Source organism: Malus domestica, chromosome 11, assembly GCF_042453785.1.
Source record: "Malus domestica chromosome 11, GDT2T_hap1".
NCBI classification, from domain to species: Eukaryota; Viridiplantae; Streptophyta; class Magnoliopsida; order Rosales; family Rosaceae; genus Malus; species Malus domestica.
The window spans coordinates 26,708,801-26,732,318 of NC_091671.1; the positions used below are offsets into that span (position 1 = coordinate 26,708,801).

Consider the following 23,518-nt stretch of genomic DNA (forward strand, 5'->3'; position numbering starts at 1 on the left):
ATTGTAACCCTTAAATCATTAATACAAATATTATTTTGTACACGTGTTCTTGTCTCATTCATCGCAGGAATTCCCATGTTTACAATGTAACATGGCCCTAGCTCTACGGCTCCTTACTACGCTTATCTTGCATCACGACTCCCGACCGTGAAGAGTCATACTTCGTGACTCATCGCCACATCGACTTAAGCTCTGTAGCCTCTCACCACACCACTGATCACCAACCAGACTACAGAGGAGTACACGGCAAAGCATCCGAAGATGACGCAATACCTAAAGAACGTATGAAAACAGCTTGAGGCATTTCAGACTTACACCCTCACTCAAGTTTCACGAGCAGACAACATCTACGCTAACACGCTAGTCGGCCTAGGCTTCCCCCTTAACCATCAACTCAAATGCTATATTTTGGTAAAGTATCTGGAAAAACTAAGCATAGAGGCTGAGCCAGCAGCCAAGATGTCACAGGTTAGTACAATTCCAAACTAGCAAGATTCCATTATAGACTACCTAGTCAGTGGCACACTTCCCACTGAAATATTGGAGTTTAAAAAGCTATAAACAAAGGCAACACGTTACTACATGTGGAATGACATTCTCATCCGAAGATCCTACATTAGACCACATCTCTGCTGTCTAACGCATCTTGACGACCTAAAGGTTCTAATTCAATCCATGAAGGCGTTTATGAAAAACATTTTGAAGGCCGATCCTCAGCATAAAAGGCTTTTAACGTAGGTTACTATTGACCTACTATGCATCAAGACGCTAAGGAGTTAGTACAAAAGTACGATCGCTGCCAACGCTACAAGCCGATACCAGCACTACCTGCCAGCAAACTACACCCACATACGAGTTCTTAGCCATTAATGTAGTGGGCAATCGACCTGGTAGGGCTAATGTTGCGCGTTACTAGGGGCATAGGCAAGGTGATCATGGCAACTGACTACTTCACCAAATGGGTGGAAGCAGAGTCCAAAATGACCACAACTCAGACAGACATAGAGCGTTTCATATGAAGAAACATCAGCTGCCGATTTGGCATCCCTCAATCCATCTTCACCGACAACGGCCCATAATTCGTAGGCAAAGATTTGGCAAATTTCTTCCAAAAATATGGCATCAAGCATCAAATGTCCACACCAACGTATCCTTAAAGCAATGGGCAAGTTGAAGCATCCAACAAGACGATTCTTAACTACCTCAAGAAATCCCTCTCCGACAAGAAGGGAAAATGGCCAAACGAACTTCTTGGATGTCTATGGGTGTATCGCACAACCAACCGACAAACAGCCGGTGAGACTCTTTTCACCTTGGCATTTGGTTCAGAAGCAATCATTCCTCCCAATGTCATCGTGCCAAGTATCAGTACTTTATTGCCAAGCATTGAGCATAACAGAAAAGGGATGGCCATAAACCTAGATCTGGCAGAGGAGGAATGCGAGAAGGTTATCACCCGTATCACAACCTACCAGTAGTAGCTTCTCTCTAGCTAAAACAAAAGGGCTAAGATCTAGCAATTCCAGCTTGGAGATTTAGTCCTAAGAAAATCCTTCATCAGGGCTTCCAGATAAGGCTCCAAAAGATGGATCTTATCTGGGAAGGTCCGTACAAGATCAGCAGAGTATACGGCAAGGATAGCAACACCCTCGCCACTATGACCAACAAAGAGATCAAAAAACAGTGGAACGCCTACAATCTGAGGAAGTACCATGTGTGACATCTCGCTACATCAAAGCCCAAAGACTCAAACAGCTCGACGGGAACAACCTCGCAAGCCGAAGACTATCTAGTTGTTATTTAGTTCCTACCTTACAGCTAAGTTTTCATTCGTTTCACTTGTTTTTCAATGAGGAACTCATAAGTAATTTACAACTTGGCTCAGCTGCATGCTTACAACAACTGATAACTCATGCAATTCAAAAGAAAATTGTGCCCTTTTTAGGGACTTATCGCAGAAATTGCACCTCCTTGGGGACAAACCATGCTCTCCAGGGTAAACTAATTCCCCGACACCCATATGGGTTTGCTCTTCGATGCGAGAGGATAAAGTATACACTCTGAATATCCAGATGTGGATGAGTCGGGCTGCCCTAATGTAACTAGATGCATAATGGCTTGCGTCGGGATTCCTAGAAGTAGCCATAATGGTCTCTTTCAAGGCTTAACTAACTAAAGGATTTTTGGTCTCTTGGCCTAATACGCGGGGGACTGGGCCTCAAAGACGGAGGAGGCACATTACGCAGTACGCCCTATGGACAGCTGTCTTAGAACCCTAAAGCTACTTGCCCTTCGAGTAGTAAGTTGTGCTAAACTTATACAACCGCACATTTTTGTGAGAGTTAAACAATTAGCATGTATATACGAAGCTCTATCCACTGTCTATATGTTATGCAGTCGATAAGCTTCACCTCTGCCAAGCGCGGGATGATCGTTTAGTTCTACACTAATTCCTAAAGTGTTGTGATACTTGCTACACAACCGATGGAGTTGGTTACATAAAGAGCAAAGAGTTCTCTCAGACCCTTGCTTACGAAATTCCATACAACCACGTACTTTTGATACGAAAGGTTAGCGAATTTCATGACCCATACATTTTTAGTATGTTGTGATGCAAGCCACATAGCTCAAAGGATTGAAGAAAGCCAAAGTTAATAGCCAAGTGGTCACATGGACTCGTCTGCTTCTGTAAGTAAGGCGTCCGGCTGCAGACCTTATGACTAACAACTTTGCAAAAGTTCTACACTGACACATACAGCTGCATAGCTACGTAGGCCTATCTGCTAATAGAAAAGCAACACGTCTGCACTGGTCTAAAAGTCAAAGGTTGGGTGTAAACAAAAAAAGCAAAAATGAAGAAAAGTGAAGGCAACAAGTTTATTAAATTTTCTAACAAAATTGATAAACAAGTCAAAGGCGATGGAGTTCAAGCAAAGCAAAAAAGGAACAAGGAAAAGAAAGAAAATCCTAAAGGCTACTTAAAAGACTACTCTTTAGTAGCTTAGACATTCTACAACTACTTGGTCACCACACTTTCAACAATCGTGACACTCTCAGCAGCAGCATCATCCAACACTTCACCCCCGGCTACCCCAGCCTGGGCACCAACTTCTCCAACTACTTCACCAATGGAAGCCTCAAAAGTAAAGACAAACAAGTCTTCCAGAGAAATAGAAAACGTCTCGAAGTCTTTCCCAACAAACCCAAAGTCAGATGGCCTACCAAAGAGATGATTTACATAACCTAGCTTGTAGACATCGGCCTAACTCTAAACAAGCGAAGCCTCGAGCCCCGCCTTCTCACCTTTTAGCTGCTCGTTCTCCTCAAGCAGACCAACACGGACGCGCTGGAGTTCATCCACTTCCTTTTTCATATTTTGTTGATCTTCAGTGCAATTGGAGTTCCAACATTTAGGGTTCAGCCTATCGACGATCTTCTTAAAGTGGATCACTTGATTATAAGTAGCAATAAACTTTTCATCCTTTGCGTAAACAGCAGAACAAAGCTCAGAAATAGCACACTCAAGATCTTGAATCTGAGTTATGTAACAACCAATCTTCTTCTCTGCACTTTCATACTTAACTTGGATCGCATTAAGCCCAGTCTTCAAGTTAACGATCTCCTGGCGAGCAGTCTCAAGCTGCAGAGATATTGGACCCCTTCAAAGCAACGAGCTCAGACTCTAAATTCTTGATCTTCTTGGCATAAGAATAAGCCTCAGCTGCCATAGTCGTTGCTATCTCCTTACTAACCTTGGTATCCTCTTGGTCAATGAGCATAGACTCGACTACCAAAATCGTCATTTTCTACATCATGGCAAGCAGAGCACTCCTTCTATATTGAGTTGTATGCTTCGCAAAGGAACCTGGGCAAACAACCCCTCTAACGCCATCAACAAGATTGGCACACACGTCCATATCTTCAAGCAGATCTGGCTTGAAAAACATACAAACCTCAGCAGCCTTTCCAAAAACAGGCTTGGTGGATTTCTCACAACTGATCGGATCATATTTATATATATTTTTACTTCGAATTCACTCGTCTTTTCTTAGTTAGTTCCTTATATTTTTGAGCTATTTACGTTATTTTTGTGTTTATAAGATTTGATATGTTTTGTAGAAAGAAAGAAGAAAAGAAATGAAAAAAAAAATAAAGAAGGATAATGAGGGGGGATCCAAGAGAGACAGGTGGGCTGTCTGTGACGAAAAAGAAATAGCTGCGTGGGCAGCTGTGTGATGACAGTCAAAAGCTAGGGTGAAAGCTGCTTTGCAGCTGGTCAAAGAAGGAATAAAAAATTAAAAGGAAAAATGGGAAAGACGGATCCAAAGAAAAGAAAGAAAGCAGGCGTGAAAAGAGGGAGAGGAGTGCACGTGAAAGGGGATGGAAAGGGTTGCCTTTGCAGCTGGCCAGAAAAAAAGAAAGAAAAAAAATATAAAAAATAAATGAAGTAGTGCGGAGTCAGTAGGGGGCTGTCTTTAGAGCAGGGTGAGAACGGGGGGAGATAAGGGGGAGCGGGAGAAGTCAGTAGGGGGGAGATAAGGGGGAGCGGGAGAAGTCAGTAGGGGGGTCTTGGAGCGAGAGAAGGGAGCTGCCCTTTGGGCAGCTCGCAGAGATGCAGGAAGAGGACCGAGAGGACAGGAGGTCAGCATGAAAATGCAGTTCAGAGTCCAAGCAGCAGATCCTTTCTTTCGGTTTAATCTTTCCAAACTCCTATTTTATTTTTGTTTTAATAATGTGTAATTAATTTTATTTTGGCTAGAGGTTAATTCGAAACCATGTATATATTTGTAATATGAATTGATTACCTTCGGTTGTGATTTCATAAGTTGTGATTTCAATTTACTTATCCGTTCGTATAAAAACTGATTTGTGTATGTTGGTTGAGAGTGCACGCTTAATTTACATGCATGAATTTGATGCTAGAATATAAGTGAATTTCACCTAATCGTTATGAACTTATTTTCACAAGTAGTAAAGGTTGCTAGTCACAATCACGTTAAGTAAATTCTTGGCAAGAGTATCATGCTTTTCATAGTTACGAATGCCTCGTCAATGCTTATAGTTTTCACAAAGTTTAATGATCTTTGATTGTATCTCTATTGTGCTTTTCACGTAGGGGACTTTTGAAGAATGTTTTGAATTGTTGTATGCGTTTTCCCGTCCAATTCAATAACTTAAGGAAAACTTGAAGATTAAAAAAGTACTGTTCACGGTTAATCTGGAGTTTTGAGATTCACAATTTATTGAAAGAACAACTGAAGATCAATTTAAGTTGCATATGTGTCATGTGTGGAGAATAACCCTCTAGCTAGTCCGTCATTTATCATTTTACCTTAATTTTATGTTTTTGTCAATTCTGTAATTTAATTAAGTTTAATTTACTTTTCACCAAAACCAAACACCCATCCATTATTAAATTATATTATTTAGTTAGTTTTCTTTATTGTTAGTCTTTTAATTTAATTTCCGTCCATTTCAGTTCCTAGTGTTTAATTTAATTGTTTTCATTATTTTGAGTCATTTTAAGTGTGTTTCGAGTTATTAGAGTTTTTAGCCTAATTTTGTGTCCTTGAGTCTTATTTAATATTTTTAAATTAATTTAGAATAGATTAGCAATCCCTCCTAATCCCCGGCCTAGAACGATACCCTACTTACATCTATACTACAATTGTCAAAAAGAGGGTTTAATTTTGTGTGTTAACTTATTTTACGCATCAAATTTTGGCGCCGTTGCTGGGGATTAGTAACTTTGCTAATCCTTTTATTTTTGTTTTTGTTTATGTTTATATTGGTGTTTGTGTATTTTACTTTGGATATTTGATTTATTTTTCTTTCTTTGATTTTAGGTTCAAATGGAGCCGAGGGAAATTTAAAGGAAAGATGCGTCCGGCTAAAGACGTTAAATCAAGCGCTTCTTGGGAGGCAACCCAAGCATTCAACGAAGGGAGACTTTGGAATCGCTAACCCAATCAGATTTGCATTTTTACACCCTTATCTTTAATGCTTTCATTTTGTCTTGTTTAGTTAGTTGTGTTATTTGTTTGATTTCTTTGAGTTTGTGTTATTTAGTTTAAGTGTGGGGGAAGGTTAACCAAAGTCTCTTTACATTAATTTACATATATAAAAAAAAAAAAAAAGATAAATTTTAAAATTAATGATAAAAAAAAAAATTACATAAAAAAAAAAAAAAATTTAAAAAAAAAAAAAAAAGTACAAATATTTTACAATGATGTAAACTAATAGTATTCATTGGTCGGGTGGTGCTTCAGTAGTAGGCGGGGCTTCAGCAGTCGGCGGGGCCACAGAAGGAGGAGGCGGCAGAGGTTGATCAGTTGGAGCTTCACTACGCGGTGCCGCTCCAGAAGACGAAGGCAGATGTTGTTGGAACAAACCCACAAACCTCCGATGATCAAGTAAAATTTGACCGTCGGTGTCCTGCATCTGGTCAATCTTCCTCTTCATGCTGGTGGCATAGCTGTGTGCGAGCTTATGCAATTCCTTATTCTCATGCTTGAGCCCTTTAATCTCTTGCTTGAGACTCTGTATTTCAGCCACCAAGGATTCAACGTGACGGGTTCGGGCATATAGGCGTTGGGCCATGTTGGATACGGAACCCGCACACTGCACACTGAGAGCCAGAGACTCCTTGACCGCCAATTCATCAGACCGCCTTGCAAGCAGTCTGTTATCTCTGGGAGTGACAAGGTTTCGGGCCACCACCGCAGCGGTCATGTCATTTTTCATCACCGAATCCCCAACAGTAAGAGGACCAGTTGGGGATATGAAAGATGGGCGCCATATGTTGTCTGGTGAAGGCGGAGCTGCCTCTTCACCACGGTTCAAGTCAAAACGACGATCGGAAGGGCCAGACATTTTTCAGAGGTGGTGAAGAAAGAAGAGAGTTGGACTGATCAAGATTAAACAAGTGCAAGATGGGAGTGTTTACTAGAGGGAGCTCAAGTGTGTTGTGGAACAAAATTAACGCCTCTATAAAAAGAAGAAATCAAAGAGGCGCTCCTCAGAAATTGAAGAGGCGTCCTTTCGCAAATCGAAGAGTCGGGGCACCTTTCTCAAAAGCCGGATTCTTTTCTCAAAAGAGGAGTTTCCGTTCTCAAAAGCCGGATTCTTTTCTCAAAAGAGGCGTTCATTTCTTAAAAGTTGGGCTTGCTCAGAAACCACGAGCCGAACCCCGGATTTCGCAAGATCAATTCGTCCAGACGTGTTGTCACCCATCACACGCAAACTCAGCTCTGCGAAAATCACGGGCAGTCTGTCGAAGTGCCGATTCCAACCATCTGTCTCTCTCAGCCTAGTCAGCATTTGTCACATGCAACTGGCAGCTTTGCGGAAATTACGGGCAGCTTTGTCAGAAAGCGCGTAATTTGTACTATTCATCCATCCACCAGCTGCCGACAATGAGTGAGAGAACAGTTCCGGTTGTGAAGAGAAGTCCTATAAGTTTCTACCTTCGCCTTCCACAGCAAAATCACATTCTCTCAGCACACACTCTCAACACCTCTTCATCTCCGAAAATGCATTCCCAAAGAATCCTCTCGAGTCACTCTGTGTTCCTCATTCCTTGGGATACTCCTGCGAACAACCCATTCAAAGCAAAAGTATTTCATATCATAAAGGTTGAAAGCAAGAGTATCTCATATCATGCTTTCTCCATGTCCTTCTCCTTGTCTTTGTTTTCCGACAAGGAGAAAGAGAGCAATCAGCCAGCATTTGGTATCAATCTTCCAATCTGGAGCCAACTGCCTGGAACCCCTTCCTGATTGCTTACCTAGCCTTGCTCTCGAGTACTCATCTTCATCATTTTATGCTTTCTCTTCGTCTACCACATCTGCCTGGGGGACAGTAAGGGAAGTGAAAATGATACCTCGAAGCATGTGGAGACAATTCAGCTAGGGACAAGGAGAAAGAAAGCAAGAGGTGGGCACTTGGAAAGATTGAAGAAAGAAATAAGGACCAACACCTTTGCCTCGTGCCTGCCCGCCGTGCTGAAGAAACAAGCAGAGAAGAATGCAGCTCGTACAATCAACCCAGCACAAGGAGTCCGAACTGAAGAACTAGAGAAGCTGCCACATCTGCTTGGAGAACAAATAAGGAACTGCAACATAACCAAAGAGCAAAGCTTCGCCGTACAATAGCATAAAATCATCACTTGCAAGTAAAAAGCTAAGTGTCACCCTGTTCAAGAGGAACGCTGTGGAAAGTCAACAAGCACGACCAATGATTACTTATTAGTTCTATTCATTGTCTTTTATCGTGATTTTCAATTTTTCGTTTGCAATTTTTTATTTATTTTTTTATTATTATTTTATTTTCTTGCGTTACTTAACTGAATTATTTCTTTTCTTTGCAGGAACTTTTGGTTATTTCCACCCTTGAAGTTGATTGCAAAATTTTAGCTTGGGGGTCATCGCTTGATTTTACTGCAAACTAGGGAAGTTTTCAGTCCAATTGCTTTATTTTGTTTCTTATTATTTATTTATTTTATTTTATTTTTATTTTGCGTTATAGTGTTTTCTGACATTGGGGACAATGTCAAGTTTAAGTGTGGGGGTAGAAATCTCCAGAATTTCATTTGTTTCTGTGTTGTTGCTTTTTGTTTTCTTTAAAAAAAAAAAAATCGGAAAATTTAAAAATCCAAAAATATTGTCTTGTTTCCCTTATTGTTTTGAATTAGATTTTTTGTTAGTTTCCCGACCCAATGATATAATTAGATCAAATTTGAATCATGATTATCAAGAACTTAGTTAACATGTGTTTTGTGAAATTCCTAATTCTTTTGTTAGTTTTGTACATGTTTGATCATCTTTGAAAAACCAAATGCACATAGCCTTGTTAATGTGAAACTAAAGTATGACTTAAAGCTTCATATGTGAATTTAGTGACCATATACATCCTATGTGAGTTTTTGAGCCTATTGAAAGTGTGTGCATTTTTCATACACTCCTATTTTTTTTATGTGTGATGAACTTATGTGAGATACATCTCTAGAACTTGCGTAACGATCTTTCGAAATGTTTGTCATTGATTGCATGAATTTGGAAATGATAGAGGCATTAGGTTTACCACTATGGCCCAAATAACCATGTTTCCCAAAGAAAAATGATATCATTAGATTGCCAATTTGAGCCGTGTTTGTTGAGCCTTTTATTTCTTATCACCTGATATGTCTACCCTTATACCTGAAACATTTTTCCTTACCCTTTCCAAGCGAGCAATGCGAGATTGTCTTATGAGAAATGTTTGTGAAGTACTTTGAAGGTGTTTGGCAAAAGAATAAGTGTGGGGGTATTTCATGTTTGTATTTAAAAAAAAAAAAAAAAAAAAAAAAAAAAAGAAAAGAAAAGAAAAAGAAGGATTGTATACAAAGAAAATAAAAAGTTTTTAAAGTTTCAGTTTAAGGGTGTGGTTGGAGGTTTCAGAAGAATCGTTGGAGAGCTTGAGTTCTTATAAATCTAAACAAAAGAATTGCTTGCAATGTAGCTTGGAACTTGTGTTTTCCTATTCTTTCGTTTCAATAACTTTATCCCTAAGCCTCATTACATCCAATAAAAGTCCTCTTGATTTAAGTTTTGCAATTATGATTGTGGAGATGAGATCTTTATGCAAGCTTATGGTAGAAATTTCACATTTGATTCTTTGAGCGAAACACATTAAAACTAAACAAATGTGTGATTGAGTGAATATTCAGTGAGAAGGTCGCTAGTTTGCATATGATGATTTTAAAAATAAAAAACTTGAAATTGCATTAGCATGGCTATCTCACACACTACACTTCAAGGATGATTCAAAGATTACTGCTAATATTTGAATAAGGAAGATGAACTTGGATTAACTTGTTTGGTGCTAGCTATGGTTCTTGACGATTTGTTTTCTCGAATGAAATTCTATGAGGGTCACATAGGGGGAAACTAATGTTTTTCATGTTAGTACTTTTTCATGTTTTCTTTGTTTTGCTCGAGGACTAGCAAAAGTTAAGTGTGGGGGTATTTGATCGGATCATATTTATATATATTTTTACTTCGAATTCACTCGTCTTTTCTTAGTTAGTTCCTTATATTTTTGAGCTATTTACGTTATTTTTGTGTTTATAAGATTTGATATGTTTTGTAGAAAGAAAGAAGAAAAGAAATGAAAAAAAAAATAAAGAAGGATAATGAGGGGGGATCCAAGAGAGACAGGTGGGCTGTCTGTGACGAAAAAGAAATAGCTGCGTGGGCAGCTGTGTGATGACAGTCAAAAGCTAGGGTGAAAGCTGCTTTGCAGCTGGTCAAAGAAGGAATAAAAAATTAAAAGGAAAAATGGGAAAGACGGATCCAAAGAAAAGAAAGAAAGCAGGCGTGAAAAGAGGGAGAGGAGTGCACGTGAAAGGGGATGGAAAGGGCTGCCTTTGCAGCTGGCCAGAAAAAAAGAAAGAAAAAAAATATAAAAAATAAATGAAGTAGTGCGGAGTCAGTAGGGGGCTGTCTTTAGAGCAGGGTGAGAACGGGGGGAGATAAGGGGGAGCGGGAGAAGTCAGTAGGGGGGAGATAAGGGGGAGCGGGAGAAGTCAGTAGGGGGGTCTTGGAGCGAGAGAAGGGAGCTGCCCTTTGGGCAGCTCGCAGAGATGCAGGAAGAGGACCGAGAGGACAGGAGGTCAGCATGAAAATGCAGTTCAGAGTCCAAGCAGCAGATCCTTTCTTTCGGTTTAATCTTTCCAAACTCCTATTTTATTTTTGTTTTAATAATGTGTAATTAATTTTATTTTGGCTAGAGGTTAATTCGAAACCATGTATATATTTGTAATATGAATTGATTACCTTCGGTTGTGATTTCATAAGTTGTGATTTCAATTTACTTATCCGTTCGTATAAAAACTGATTTGTGTATGTTGGTTGAGAGTGCACGCTTAATTTACATGCATGAATTTGATGCTAGAATATAAGTGAATTTCACCTAATCGTTATGAACTTATTTTCACAAGTAGTAAAGGTTGCTAGTCACAATCACGTTAAGTAAATTCTTGGCAAGAGTATCATGCTTTTCATAGTTACGAATGCCTCGTCAATGCTTATAGTTTTCACAAAGTTTAATGATCTTTGATTGTATCTCTATTGTGCTTTTCACGTAGGGGACTTTTGAAGAATGTTTTGAATTGTTGTATGCGTTTTCCCGTCCAATTCAATAACTTAAGGAAAACTTGAAGATTAAAAAAGTACTGTTCACGGTTAATCTGGAGTTTTGAGATTCACAATTTATTGAAAGAACAACTGAAGATCAATTTAAGTTGCATATGTGTCATGTGTGGAGAATAACCCTCTAGCTAGTCCGTCATTTATCATTTTACCTTAATTTTATGTTTTTGTCAATTCTGTAATTTAATTAAGTTTAATTTACTTTTCACCAAAACCAAACACCCATCCATTATTAAATTATATTATTTAGTTAGTTTTCTTTATTGTTAGTCTTTTAATTTAATTTCCGTCCATTTCAGTTCCTAGTGTTTAATTTAATTGTTTTCATTATTTTGAGTCATTTTAAGTGTGTTTCGAGTTATTAGAGTTTTTAGCCTAATTTTGTGTCCTTGAGTCTTATTTAATATTTTTAAATTAATTTAGAATAGATTAGCAATCCCTCCTAATCCCCGGCCTAGAACGATACCCTACTTACATCTATACTACAATTGTCAAAAAGAGGGTTTAATTTGTGTGTCAAGTAATTTTCGCATCAACAACTGCCCACACGAGTAGTCTCTTATTTCTCAGCATGCGAACTAGTCTCAATAACAAAAGGAGTAGGCCTTGGCGCCACTTTATTAGTAGGGTCTACCTTCTCACTTTTCAAACGGACGCCTTGGCACAGACTTCGGCTTTGGGGGCATGATGGAACCTCTATGTTGAGCAACCCTATCAGTAATCGTACTAGCTATTTTCGGCATAACAGGCGTTACCAACTCAGATCTAACTGTTAGAAGAATGCCCACAAAGCCACTCATTTGATGTAATAGCTTTTGGAATACTTATTGTGTTAAACTATTATATGTTTAATGAAGGGAAAATCTTATTGTTAATCACTATTTAATGTATTATGCATTTAAGCAATAAAGGAATCCAAAGAATGTATTTAATCTAAGAGAGAAATGATATAAGTAAGTTAGATTAATGAGACCCTTCTCTTATGTTCATTCCTAAAACGTTCCTAGCCATAGGATTGCCAATTGGGCATTGACAATCTGTTAAGGTTAGTATGTGTTATGTTAACTCAAGCGTAAGTATGACAAGTTTTAAGTCATTCAGTGTTGGACATTGGGACAAACACATAGGTGCTCAAAAGGTAATTGAGTACACTGAACAACGATCAAAAGGGAGTTCGAACATACATGTCATGTAAGAACTCTTAAGTTACAATATGCAAAGTAGTACATTGACCTGAGGCATCGTAGATATCTAATGGTTGGATCCTTGATCTTTGATCATGTTAAAGGTATTCCATTGAGAGTGCCCACGACATTGTTGGGGTCAAGCTATCTAGTCATATAGGCATATGAATGCACAACAGGGGATCTCTAACCTTTCATGGTGGAAGGATAATACTCTGAGATATGATTCAGGAGTCTTTGGCTAAAGCATACGAATATGACTTAGGAAGTTTGGTCCAAATCATATTTAATTGAATCATATAGAGAAGTATCACATTGGATAGTAGACATGAAACAAACTATCACTCAAACAATGTGATTAAAAGTTAGAGAATGACCGTATTGCATTGTAATTGTAACTGGATAGGTTCTCCAAGCACTTTTACTTAGCTTGGGTAGCCATGACATACTGTTAGGTGTCACTTATGGTTTGTGGAAGCCCTGCGGATTAGTAAACACTAATCTTCATCAAAGGGAGAATTGAAATGTAGTTTCAATTCACAATCGATTGTTAAGAGTAACAATCACCCACTGCCTCTCTAATTGAAACCTAATGGATCGTTCACCAATTAAGGATGTAAGTGAAAAAATATATATGAGATGGGTAAGCAATTAAATAGTTTAATTGAGAATGGTCAAGATTAATTAATTAGTTAATTAATCTTACGAAAGATTCGTATTGAGCTTTTAGTTGGTTTTGGGTTTCAGGGCCCAAAAGGGTTTTTGGTCCACAAGGCCCATTGAGTTTAGGTTGTGTGACAACTAAAACTAAATGGAAATTAACCCAAAAATAAAGTCAAAACCGGCGTAGGGTAAGTGGATGCAAACTTCGCTTAATTGCAAGTTTGCCACTCACATGTGAGGTGATATAAAGGCAACTTTATAGCCATTATCTCACTAAGGGTTTTCTTGAGGAAAAGAAGAGAAACTTTTTCTCTCTTTTTCTCGATAGAGGCCGGCCACTTAGGGGAGGGATAGCTAGCAATTTTTCTTCCTTTAAGTCATCCATTCATCTTCACATCTCATCCTTGGTGTGGAGACTTAGAGACACCAAACCTTTGGTGTTCTTGGAGATCCTTTCCTCACATCCTCAAGGAGCAAAGGAATATCAAAAGGAAGAAAATCACAAGGAAGATCTAAGGAGCTAGGAGGTGACTTGAAGGCCCTCCAGTTGGGTGACTCCCTTGTGTAAACAAAGATGAGCTTCAAGGGTAATGAATTTCAAAATCCTTTCTTCTCTTTAATGTTGTTAGTGGTTCACCATTCATTAGGCTTTGAAAGTCATGGGTTTTTAGAATTGTTTTTTAATGCATGCCTACTTTAAAGTGTTATTAGTTTGCATATGTGTTCAAATGTTCTCACATGTTCTTAGCTAGGATAAAAAATTTCCTTCACTAGCAGCCTCATCTTTCTTCCTCTTGGAAAAAGTCAAGTCGATCACAAGCTTCTTGGCAGTGGGTGGACCCTCACGAGCAGCGGAAGAAGCCTTTGGTCTTTTCTCAACTGGCATCTCTTGAGCAAGCAGGGAAGATCTTCTCTCTCGAATGCAGCCCACCTTTCTCCCGGTGAAGAGGATTAAGCAGCCAACACCATTCACGATACTCAGTGAAGATACCTAAAGCAGCGTGCACCTTCTTTATATTTGGAGAAGTCTGGGGAGTGAAGCCAAATTCTGAATTTATATAGATAAAGGAGGATAATCAACAAATTAATAGGCAGCTCAGCAAAAGCACAAAGCAGCCTAAAGACCAAACAGTCTACTTACTAGTGACAAAAATCGTTGAAACACACAACTTAGGGGAAGAATCAGATTTCCACTTGTCTCCAAAGACTTATTGCCTCACTTGTCTCTTGCTCGAATGATCGAAGAGCTTATGGCGGGATTGCAACTGCCCAACTCCATCAATATGACCTATGTCAAATAAGTACCATAATTCGTTGACGGTTAGATCCAAGTCAAAGAATTGGTTTAGATTGAGGAATCCCACCAACACACGAATCGCATTTGGAGAACATTGAGCGGGGGCACACTTCATAAAGCAAAGCACTTCTTGGAAGAAACATAGCATAAGAAAAATAAATCCCAACACAAAGTAGTAGGGGTGAAACTTGATAGCTCTTTGAGCCCCATTACATGGCTCACGGCTGTTACCCTCCTTGACACACTACACATGCATCCCAGATGGAACGACATGCCTATATGCTTCAAGGAAATCTCTAAATGAGTCATCGGAATAAATTTTGAAGTGAGCAGCCTTGAAGTAGCCTAGTTTACTAAAAAACCCGCCTTAACGATACAACAGCAGCACACCATCATCACTCTTGTGGCTTGAAGAAGACATGCTCGAAGAAATTCTACAAAGACACAATGAAGAATTGTTAAATGGCTGCAAACACAAAAAAATAAAAAAATATATAAAAAGTGCAGCAGGCCTCACAACCTAAAGGCAATAACCATGGCGCATGCCAGCTGAATCCAAGCTGAGCCCCAATTTGTCTCCGCAACCCACACCGCTGCACCCAGACCTCGGCCAGCGTTGAGTCACCGCTGCACCAAGCCGACAGCAGCCACCTATGGCAGCAGCCATGTCGTGGCCTCCCCTACCATTTTTTCACACATCCTCGACCCTCGTCGAGCCAAATTTCAAGCCCTAAGGCTCCCAAAAATTAAGAAGACAAGGAAAATTAATTTTTTTCTTACCTTGGTGCGGCGTGAAGACGAAGAAAGCAATGAAAAACGGTCCTTTGCACGGGCAAGTGTAGAAGATTGCTAGGGAAGGGGGAACAAATATCCTCTAGCTTTTTCTCTCTTGTGGGGTAGAATAAATTGCTCTTTGAAGTTGATTTAATCATCTACTTAAGGTAGACTTAAATAGACTTTGGAAGTGATTTATTTCCCTTTCCTAGAAGGATTTAATTTCCAATTAATGTGAGAATCTACACCAAAATAGGAAACAATCTTATGTTCTAAAGCAAGGGAAGATATCTACACCTGGTGCCCTTTCCTACAAGTAGCCCAATAGGTGTGGGGCATTTGCGGAGCAAAAAATAATTAAGAAAATTACGGAGGTGACACGTAGACTTTTGGATTGAAATGACAAAATTGCCCTCAAGGCACACCGGGATTCCCACACACATGCAACGGACAATAACGGCTCAATCAAAGAAGATTCAAAGGTGATCAAAATTGTATTTATTCAAATCCCTCTCATCACTCCTCATCAAATCCTATTCAAAAGGTAACTCTCAAATTTCCTATTTAATTTAGGATTAATTACCATGTTAATTGCAAGATATTATTTCACATAATATCTTACAATTACTCACACAATTTCTCCATATATGGCCAGCCACTATTCCCCAAATAGGGTCGGCCACTCCCCTATAAATATCCCATTATCCCACTAAAAAGCTAAGTCACTGGCTATCCACAAACTCCTAAACACATTCTTTTCAGAATTCTAACTTTGGCATCAAAGATTCTTCAGCCAAAGCCCCACCCATTCATTATGGGTGCGTGAGGCATTTGGTCTAAATCTTAGGTGTTATTATTTTACAGGTGCATTTTCGTCAAAGTAGAAAACGGCGGAAATTTGGATCCACAAAAGCTACTCTTGAAACATGTATGTTTCTTTCGTTGGCAAGAAATTTGGTTTTTGTATTTTTTATTGAGTCTCACTTTCATCCAATATTATTAATTTTGATAATATCTTTAATAAAAAAGAATTTAAAATAGAACAATAATTTAATCTCAGTCCAAGCAAACATCAAACTGGTGACAATAATATTTTCATTATCTTGTTTCTTAGTCTGACCCTATACCAAGTGCTTCAATAAGCCAGTCTAATTTAGTCTAATCTAAACCAGTCCATGTTAGTCTTTAAAGCTAATCCAATCCGAAATAGTCTAGTACAACAAACGCACCTATACAGCCCAAATGTTCCTAACCTTGGCCCAATAAACTCAGAAATCGTCTTTAAGCCCATCAATAACAGAAGAAATGAGAAACGCAGCTGCTATGGCTGTACGGCAATTGCTTCGCACCGTCTTATCTGGAAGCTCCTCCTCGTCATCCACTGTTACCGCCATTTCCTCCTCCCCTCCAAAACCAAAAACCCCAATTTCAAATCAGCACTTTTCCCCCAACCTCCACCTTCCGAAACGCTGTCGTTTACTGTATAATGTGTATGCTACGAAACCAATGGCGAGATTAATACCAATGGCCATGGCAGCCTCTCTATTCCCCCACATCACCTCCCACACTCTCGCTCTCAAACCCTATATCTGGCCTTTTCCTCGCTCTCCAACCCCGACAACTCTCCTCTTCCTCAGACCCTTCTCTCTCTCCGCCCGCTCCGTCAACTGCTTCTCGGTCCCCCAAACTCCGCGCGCTCCAAACAGCTTCAATGGAGATGTAGGCCCTTACTTGTCCTGTTCTATGCCCCATCAGAGCCTTAAAGTCGCCGTCTTGCTTAGCGGTGGCGTCGATAGCAGTGTCGCCCTCCGCCTCCTCCATGCCGCCGGTCACTCCTGCACCGCCTTCTACCTCAAAATTTGGTTCCAAGTATGTTTGAATGAATCCCATTTTGACAGTTTTAGAAGAATTGGGAAATATTTTCTATTGGGTAGTGTAGCAACAGATAAAAATGTGAACTTGTTGGGTTATTGATTGGATTCATTTCGTATTTCGGGTGTTCTGATTCAGCTGAATCTGCTACTTTGTTAAAATTTTGATTATTTTGAGAATATAAATAAAAAAAATTATAAAAAAAAAAAAAAAAAGCTGAGCTGCTTCTGATGTGTGGTTTTGTGTAGGAAGACTTTGAGAACTATTGGTCAGAGTGCCCATGGGAAGAAGACTTGAAGTATGCAAAAGCTATCTGCAATCAGGTCACTTTATTTCACTTGCAATCTTCTTTTTTTTTTCTAAACTATCAACATATAGTGGGGCGAAAGTGGTTTGATCTTTAATCTTATGTTTCCAAATGAGGCTTCACGCTGAGTGTTCACATTTTGTGGGGTGCTATGAGTTATAAACACAGACATGAGTGTTCACATTTGATCTTTACATTTCTCTATCCTCATTTTTCATCCATCTGCCTTACATTTATCAATAAAAAATCCCATATGTACACGTTTTTGGCAGAAACCTCTTGCTATTGTTTGTGATAGAAGAAGTTTATCATGGTTTTCTTGGTATAGGCTATGCAAGCGGTGGCTCTTAACAACTGAAACTAATGACATCTGTTTACAGGTTGATGTCCCACTAGAAGTTGTGCATTTGACGGATGAATATTGGAAGAATGTGGTATTCATTACTTTCCCTGTGCTTCAATTGTAGGTTATGTTCCAATTGTAGTCACATCTGTATGTAGCCTTTTAGTAGTTATATCCTTGATGATTATATCTCACAACTGTTTAATATTCTATTATCAATGTCAGTTTTAAAACTTTATAATAGCATATGTGGGTTAGGCCAGTTGGTCAACAGAGTGTTCTCAACCCTTGCACCCAAGTTTGATTTACCCTCCTGTAGTTTAGATTATTGCCATGTCACAAAAACAACAAAAAAGCTTTAAATGGATAATTATTTTTCTGGCCAGTCTTCATTATCAGCTGCCTTCTCATTGGGTAACCGGAAGAAACTTTTGAAGTTTTTCTTCCCATCATGTTTCAGGTTTCCTACATTATTGAAGAGTATCAATGTGGCAGAACTCCTAACCCCGATATTCTTTGCAATACAAGAATAAAGTTTGGTATGCAATGAGTTGAATTTAAGATTTAGTTCTGACTCTTGTGATGCAGAATCCGACTTTTAGGTTTTTTGTTTGTTCAAGTTTATGTTACTTTTCAGGTGCATTCATGGACGCCATCAGCAGTATGAAGTTTGACTATGTGGCATCTGGGCATTACGCGAATGTTGTCCACCCACCTGCAAGTCAAACGGACAAAGATTCTGTTCTAGAACTCTCACAAGATATGGTACCTATATATGATACACCATTGACAACTTATATTTTCATCTTTTTGTCATTTTGGATTATCAATATTGGCTTGTTAAACTTGTTAAGTTTGAGATTATTTCATTTGATTCAAATAGGGTTTTTTGCTATGTAGACCTATATGTAAGTTTTGCTGTCATCATACATCATCATTTATATGTCTCTCTGTTATGATAAGCCTTGAAACATCACGGGATTGCATCTCATTTCCTGCTATATTTTTTTTATGCTGATTTTTCCTTCTAAATAATATCAAACTTCTGAATTTGTAGGTGAAGGATCAAACATACTTCCTTTCAAATCTTTCTCAGGCCCAGCTTAGGAGATTAATATTCCCACTTGGTTGTCTGTCAAAGGTTAGTGGGTGGGTGCTATAGTTTGAATGCTATGCAATACTTCATTGGATACTTCTCTTAGCTAATTCTAAAATGTGCACATAATATTTCTTGAATCACAAATTTCAGCTGGGGAGTAAATCATGTATTGTCTACAAAAATTTGAAAAGGCTCACCGTTACTGTATTAAATTCTCTAATAATCTTATATAATACATGTTGAAATGAAGTGAATTGTTAACTTGTCCATAACAAACTTTTCCACAGTTTCTCATTGCTACAAAAATAGCATTATTGTTGTGAATTTGTGAAAATATGTTATCTTTTATTTTGTAATTTGTAGTCTTTCCTTCATTGTATTCTTTCTTTATGTTTGTAATCCTTTTAATTCATTTTTTGTTACTTCTTTCCACTCTGTAGACTCTTCAGTCTTCACTCTTGCATGTAATTCTTTATGTCGATTCCTTTTCTATGAATATTTCTATAGGATGAAGTTCGCAAACTTGCAACAAAGTTTGATCTGCCTAACAAAGACAGAAAGGATTCACAAGGAATATGCTTTCTAGGGAAGGTATGTTTTGTGGAGCTCCCAACATTCCTACCCGTTTGCAGAAAATAATTTCACCCTTTGAATGGCACAACTATATAGACGCCAAAATTTGTATGGTAGAGTGGACATTTTAAAATTCCTAACATCGTTCACTCAGCCCTTTTTTTTTTTTTTTTTTTTTTTTTTTTTAATAATAGATCAAGTTCAGTGAATTTATAGCGAGACACATAGGGGAGAAGGAAGGTGTCATATTGGAAGCTGAGTCAGGAGATTTCCTAGGAAATCATCGGGGGTTTTGGTTCTACACAATTGGTCAACGACAAGGTCTACACCTCCCTGGAGGACCCTGGTATGCTGTCTTGTTGTAATTGTTGGACCACTTCTAAGGTTTTCTGGTGGTACCTGTGTTATCGTTTTAATCCTAAAACTGGTCATTTGGGAATCTATAATTGCAATATTACAGTGTTTAACAGACTTAACTTTGTTATATTACCCAGTAGTTTTAAATTGCTATATGGTTCTAAATTGAACATCAGTATTCCACTGTGTATGATATATAGGATGATAATGACTTCTATATCATTATTTCCCTTGACGTAGCTAGTAGCTACTAAAATCATGTCGGATATTCCTACAAAATGTGATTGTGCCTTTGTAGCATGAATACTTTTGAAAGGTAAAATTCATTGCAAGCAAAGGCGTGCAATTTTTGGTTGAAAACATGAGACTACATTATGATATTGAAGCATGTTTGTATGATACCAAATATTTTTCCTTGCATTTTTCAACTGTAGAAACTCAACCATGTAAGGAAAGGTTGAGACATATGTGCACATTATCTGTATCCCTGTTTATTGAGAATCAGTGTATGAGCTTATGTTTGGGTCTCCTTGTACCACTTCAAACGGGGTTTCAGCTTTACTGTCTGCTGTATCTTCTTTTGTAGGTATGTTGTCGAGAAGGATATAAAAAACAATGTCGTTTTTGTGTCAAGAAATTACTTTTCAGTTGACAAAAGAAGGCGCCTGTTTCGTGCAGGCTCCTTGAAATGGCTAAATGGTTTGTCCCCAAACCAGATCAGTCAGCTAGAGTGCAAGGTACAAGGATGTTATAGGTTTTTCCTTATATTAGTTTTCAGAATGCAATGCTATTGTTTTCCCGACGACTGTTTGTTGAGTAAATATTGGTCTAACTCTAAAATGACTTTTATCCATAATTTCCTTATAAATCTTGAACTCATACTCTCAATATTATCAATTAATGCACAACATGCATAGTGGCCACGTTGTGGGTCCACTGCTACTACAACAAGAAATTATCTGTACAAATGAATGTAAACACTAACTACAAACCATACAGCATGATTCAAAACAAAAGGGGAAAAAATTATCTATACAAATGAATGTATCAAGTAGATGTTTCTAGCCTAAAATTTTTACACGATTTTGTTTTGTTTCATTTTGTTTTTGTTCTTTGCTTTTTAGTTGATCTTGTCTTTTCTTTTGAGTTTTGAAAACAAGACAGTTTTATGTTAGTGGCAGTCTCATAAGTAATGACTCTTGACTGTGGCATAGAAAACTTACCACTAGTTTTAGTTGTCTTCTCTGTCTTGTACTCCGTATCAAAGTCAGAACTTGCACCTGGAAGCGCTTACAACTTATTGTACCACCATCCATCACATAAAGTCTTAAATCAAGTTGTGTTAGTTAGATGTAGACCAATTGTTATGTGTGTTTTTGGATGTCGACAAGTTTCGCAAGGAAGGGTCGTACAAGGAAAGCTTTGAATCGTGTTGTATGGTTTGTGGTTAATGTTTACTGTTTAGAATCCAAGTCAGAAGAAGCTGAAATGTTTTAAACCTTTCAGGTTAGGCATGGGCCTGCCTTTTGTAAGTGCAGCTTTATAATGGAACCTGGTGAAGATGGTCATGAAGATGTCGCAGTTGTCCACTTATCTCAAGATGATCAAGGCCTGGCAGCTGGGCAGTTTGCGGCCTTTTACCAAGGAAGAACCTGCTTGGGCTCCGGTGTAATTTTGGAGTCTTGGGATGATCAAGGTTTTCCAGTGTGTGCAAGAGCCCATGAAAATGCAAGAATGGAAGATAAATCACTTCTCGGTAAACCAGTTAAGATAAAAGTAAAGCCAGAGAGTCTTTTAACAGAGTCTGGTGAGGTAGATGGCGTGGAACTTTGTGGAGGACTGAAAAATCCTGGAATTGCTGCTACTAAACAACCAATGTAGGTATCTCAATGAGAAGCAAAAACCTGATTCCTTGTAAATTGGCTGCGGAACTTATAGAGAAGTAGTTGCACATATTCTAGCATTTTTATAAATGACTGTTCAATGTAGTGCTTCGGTCTTGCGATGATCCTCTGTTCATATATTAGGAGTATTAGTGGTAAAATTTGTTTAGCAGAGTTTGCATCGGTCATAAGGAGTTTTGGCCCCTGGTGCAGCAATTATTTTCAAGCAGTCTCTAATGTGAGTCCTTTGCCAAGGGTGGCATCTTCGTTTTCTTTCGTGTTTATATATTGAATCCTGATTACTTGATCAAAGCTGCTTGAATTTTCTGAATTGAAACTTGTAATCTTTAAATTGTAATCCCATTCCGTCAGCCAATTCCGTTATAAGTTTGTAATGGTTTTGTTAATGACATTCAAGGGCAACAACAGAGCAGCAGAAGCACACCAACTTTCAAACCCAAGACCAAGAGGTGTCATGCAGGAGCTGGGCAGTTTCAGATGAAGCGTATGGAATGGAAATAAAGGAAATTTCGAATCTGTTTCGATTTCATGCTCATCCTATTCGGAGGAATGTAAAATAAAGGGTATGAAAATTGGGACTGGAAGATTTCAGATGAGGATGAAAGTAAACTACACGGAATGGAAATTGGGACCCTCTGGAGGGATGGATGGCAAGAGTGAAGGATTTGAGTTTGCAGTATGTTATGGATCTCCCGCAATCAGGCTCTCCGTTCTCACATTCCCGCTTCCACTTGAAAGAAAGGCAGGCCGCTTTGCCGAGTGTGTCCGCGATGCAACTGTGCAGTGGGTGTGGTGCAATTGTTTAACAACATTTGAAATTATAATTAAAAAAGTAAGGGTGGAGCTTCCAAAGATCTGCTGCCCCACTATTCCTGTCTGTCCTCATACTCACCTAGAAAGAGAGGAGAGAGAAAGGTTAGGTGCTTTGACAGGGAATGGTAAGCAATGCTAGTTGATTGTTGGTGTGGCATTCTAGCTCGATATCTTTTTTTGTGAATTAGTGCGACATGACAAATGCACACTTGTAACAGTCACGTTTATATGGAGCAGAAAATGGTTTGGTTTTCTCTATTTTAATTAGAAAACGACTTTTGCGGTTTTATTTCTAACTTTTAGATTGAATAAATTTAAAAAGAATGAAAGTATAGAATGCTAGAGAAAAAAATTTAATTTTTAGATTGAAAAAATTTAATTTGCAGATTCACGGTGGAGTGTGGTGAGATGAAAAAATAAAAGAGAACCGACATAGCTTTTCATGTCGTTTTCCACAAACGGCGCCAAATGTTGATGTACAAAACCGGAGGTCTTGGAACAACGTAAATCCGACCGTGAATCTGCAAGAAAGTAATAAACACAAGATGTATCGTGGTTCATCCCAATGTTTGGGTTACGTCCACACTGATATATTGTATTTCTCTGAGAAGTGAGGGAGAGCCTCTGTAATATGAGAGGGGATGTGAGAGGGTTTTAGGCCTAAGAGTTGGCCTCCCCTAATTGTGAGGGTGATGAGTCATTTTATAGAATAAGGGCTCCTCACTTATTACATATTTGCCTCTTCTTTTATTACATAATTACATTTGAGTCCCCCGAGTATTTATACGAGATCTAAATACGAGGCCTTAAATATGGTATAAACAAAAGTAAAAGGAAAACTAATGAAAATGACTTGAAAATTTTGAGTTTTAATGATAAGAACAAAATAAAGAGTAAAGTAAATAGTACTATGATTGACTTTGTAGTGTACAAATGGGGTTTTTCGTTAAAGTGAACAGTACCAGGTGCTTTTCATTAAAACTCCCTAAAGTAAAAGAGAAAGAAAATAACGAATGCCGAAGAAGAAAAAAGGCATGCAAAAATCACAAATGCTTTAATCTAGTTAGCTAAACACAAGTACTAAACTATTTCTGGAACTAACTATTTATGAAACTCAACACAGGTACACTATTTATGAAACTG

The 23,518-nt window shown here is 38.5% G+C and overlaps 1 protein-coding gene across 1 annotated transcript; it reads left to right on the plus strand.

The window, feature by feature from the left end:
* The first annotated feature begins 16,400 nt into the window (after positions 1-16,400).
* Positions 16,401-22,664, plus strand: LOC103407743 (uncharacterized). The gene is made up of 11 exons (XM_070807894.1): positions 16,401-16,976; positions 17,228-17,302; positions 17,667-17,720; positions 18,090-18,168; positions 18,267-18,394; positions 18,687-18,770; positions 19,236-19,319; positions 19,496-19,647; positions 20,245-20,395; positions 21,165-21,535; positions 21,960-22,664. The coding sequence occupies exons 1-11, from the start codon at positions 16,413-16,415 to the stop codon at positions 22,120-22,122; spliced, it is 1,905 nt and encodes a 634-aa protein (XP_070663995.1). The 5' UTR covers positions 16,401-16,412; the 3' UTR covers positions 22,123-22,664.
* The last annotated feature ends 854 nt before the right edge of the window (positions 22,665-23,518 follow it).

Bases quoted from the DNA above. Each gene is read 5' to 3' on its own strand.
- LOC103407743 (XM_070807894.1), top strand. From the start codon at position 16,413: ATGAGAAACGCAGCTGCTATGGCTGTACGGCAATTGCTTCGCACCGTC. The intron at 18,771-19,235 runs GTTAGTGGGTGG...ATATTTCTATAG, and splicing joins CACTTGGTTGTCTGTCAAAG to GATGAAGTTCGCAAACTTGC. The intron at 20,396-21,164 runs GTACAAGGATGT...TAAACCTTTCAG, and splicing joins TCAGTCAGCTAGAGTGCAAG to GTTAGGCATGGGCCTGCCTT.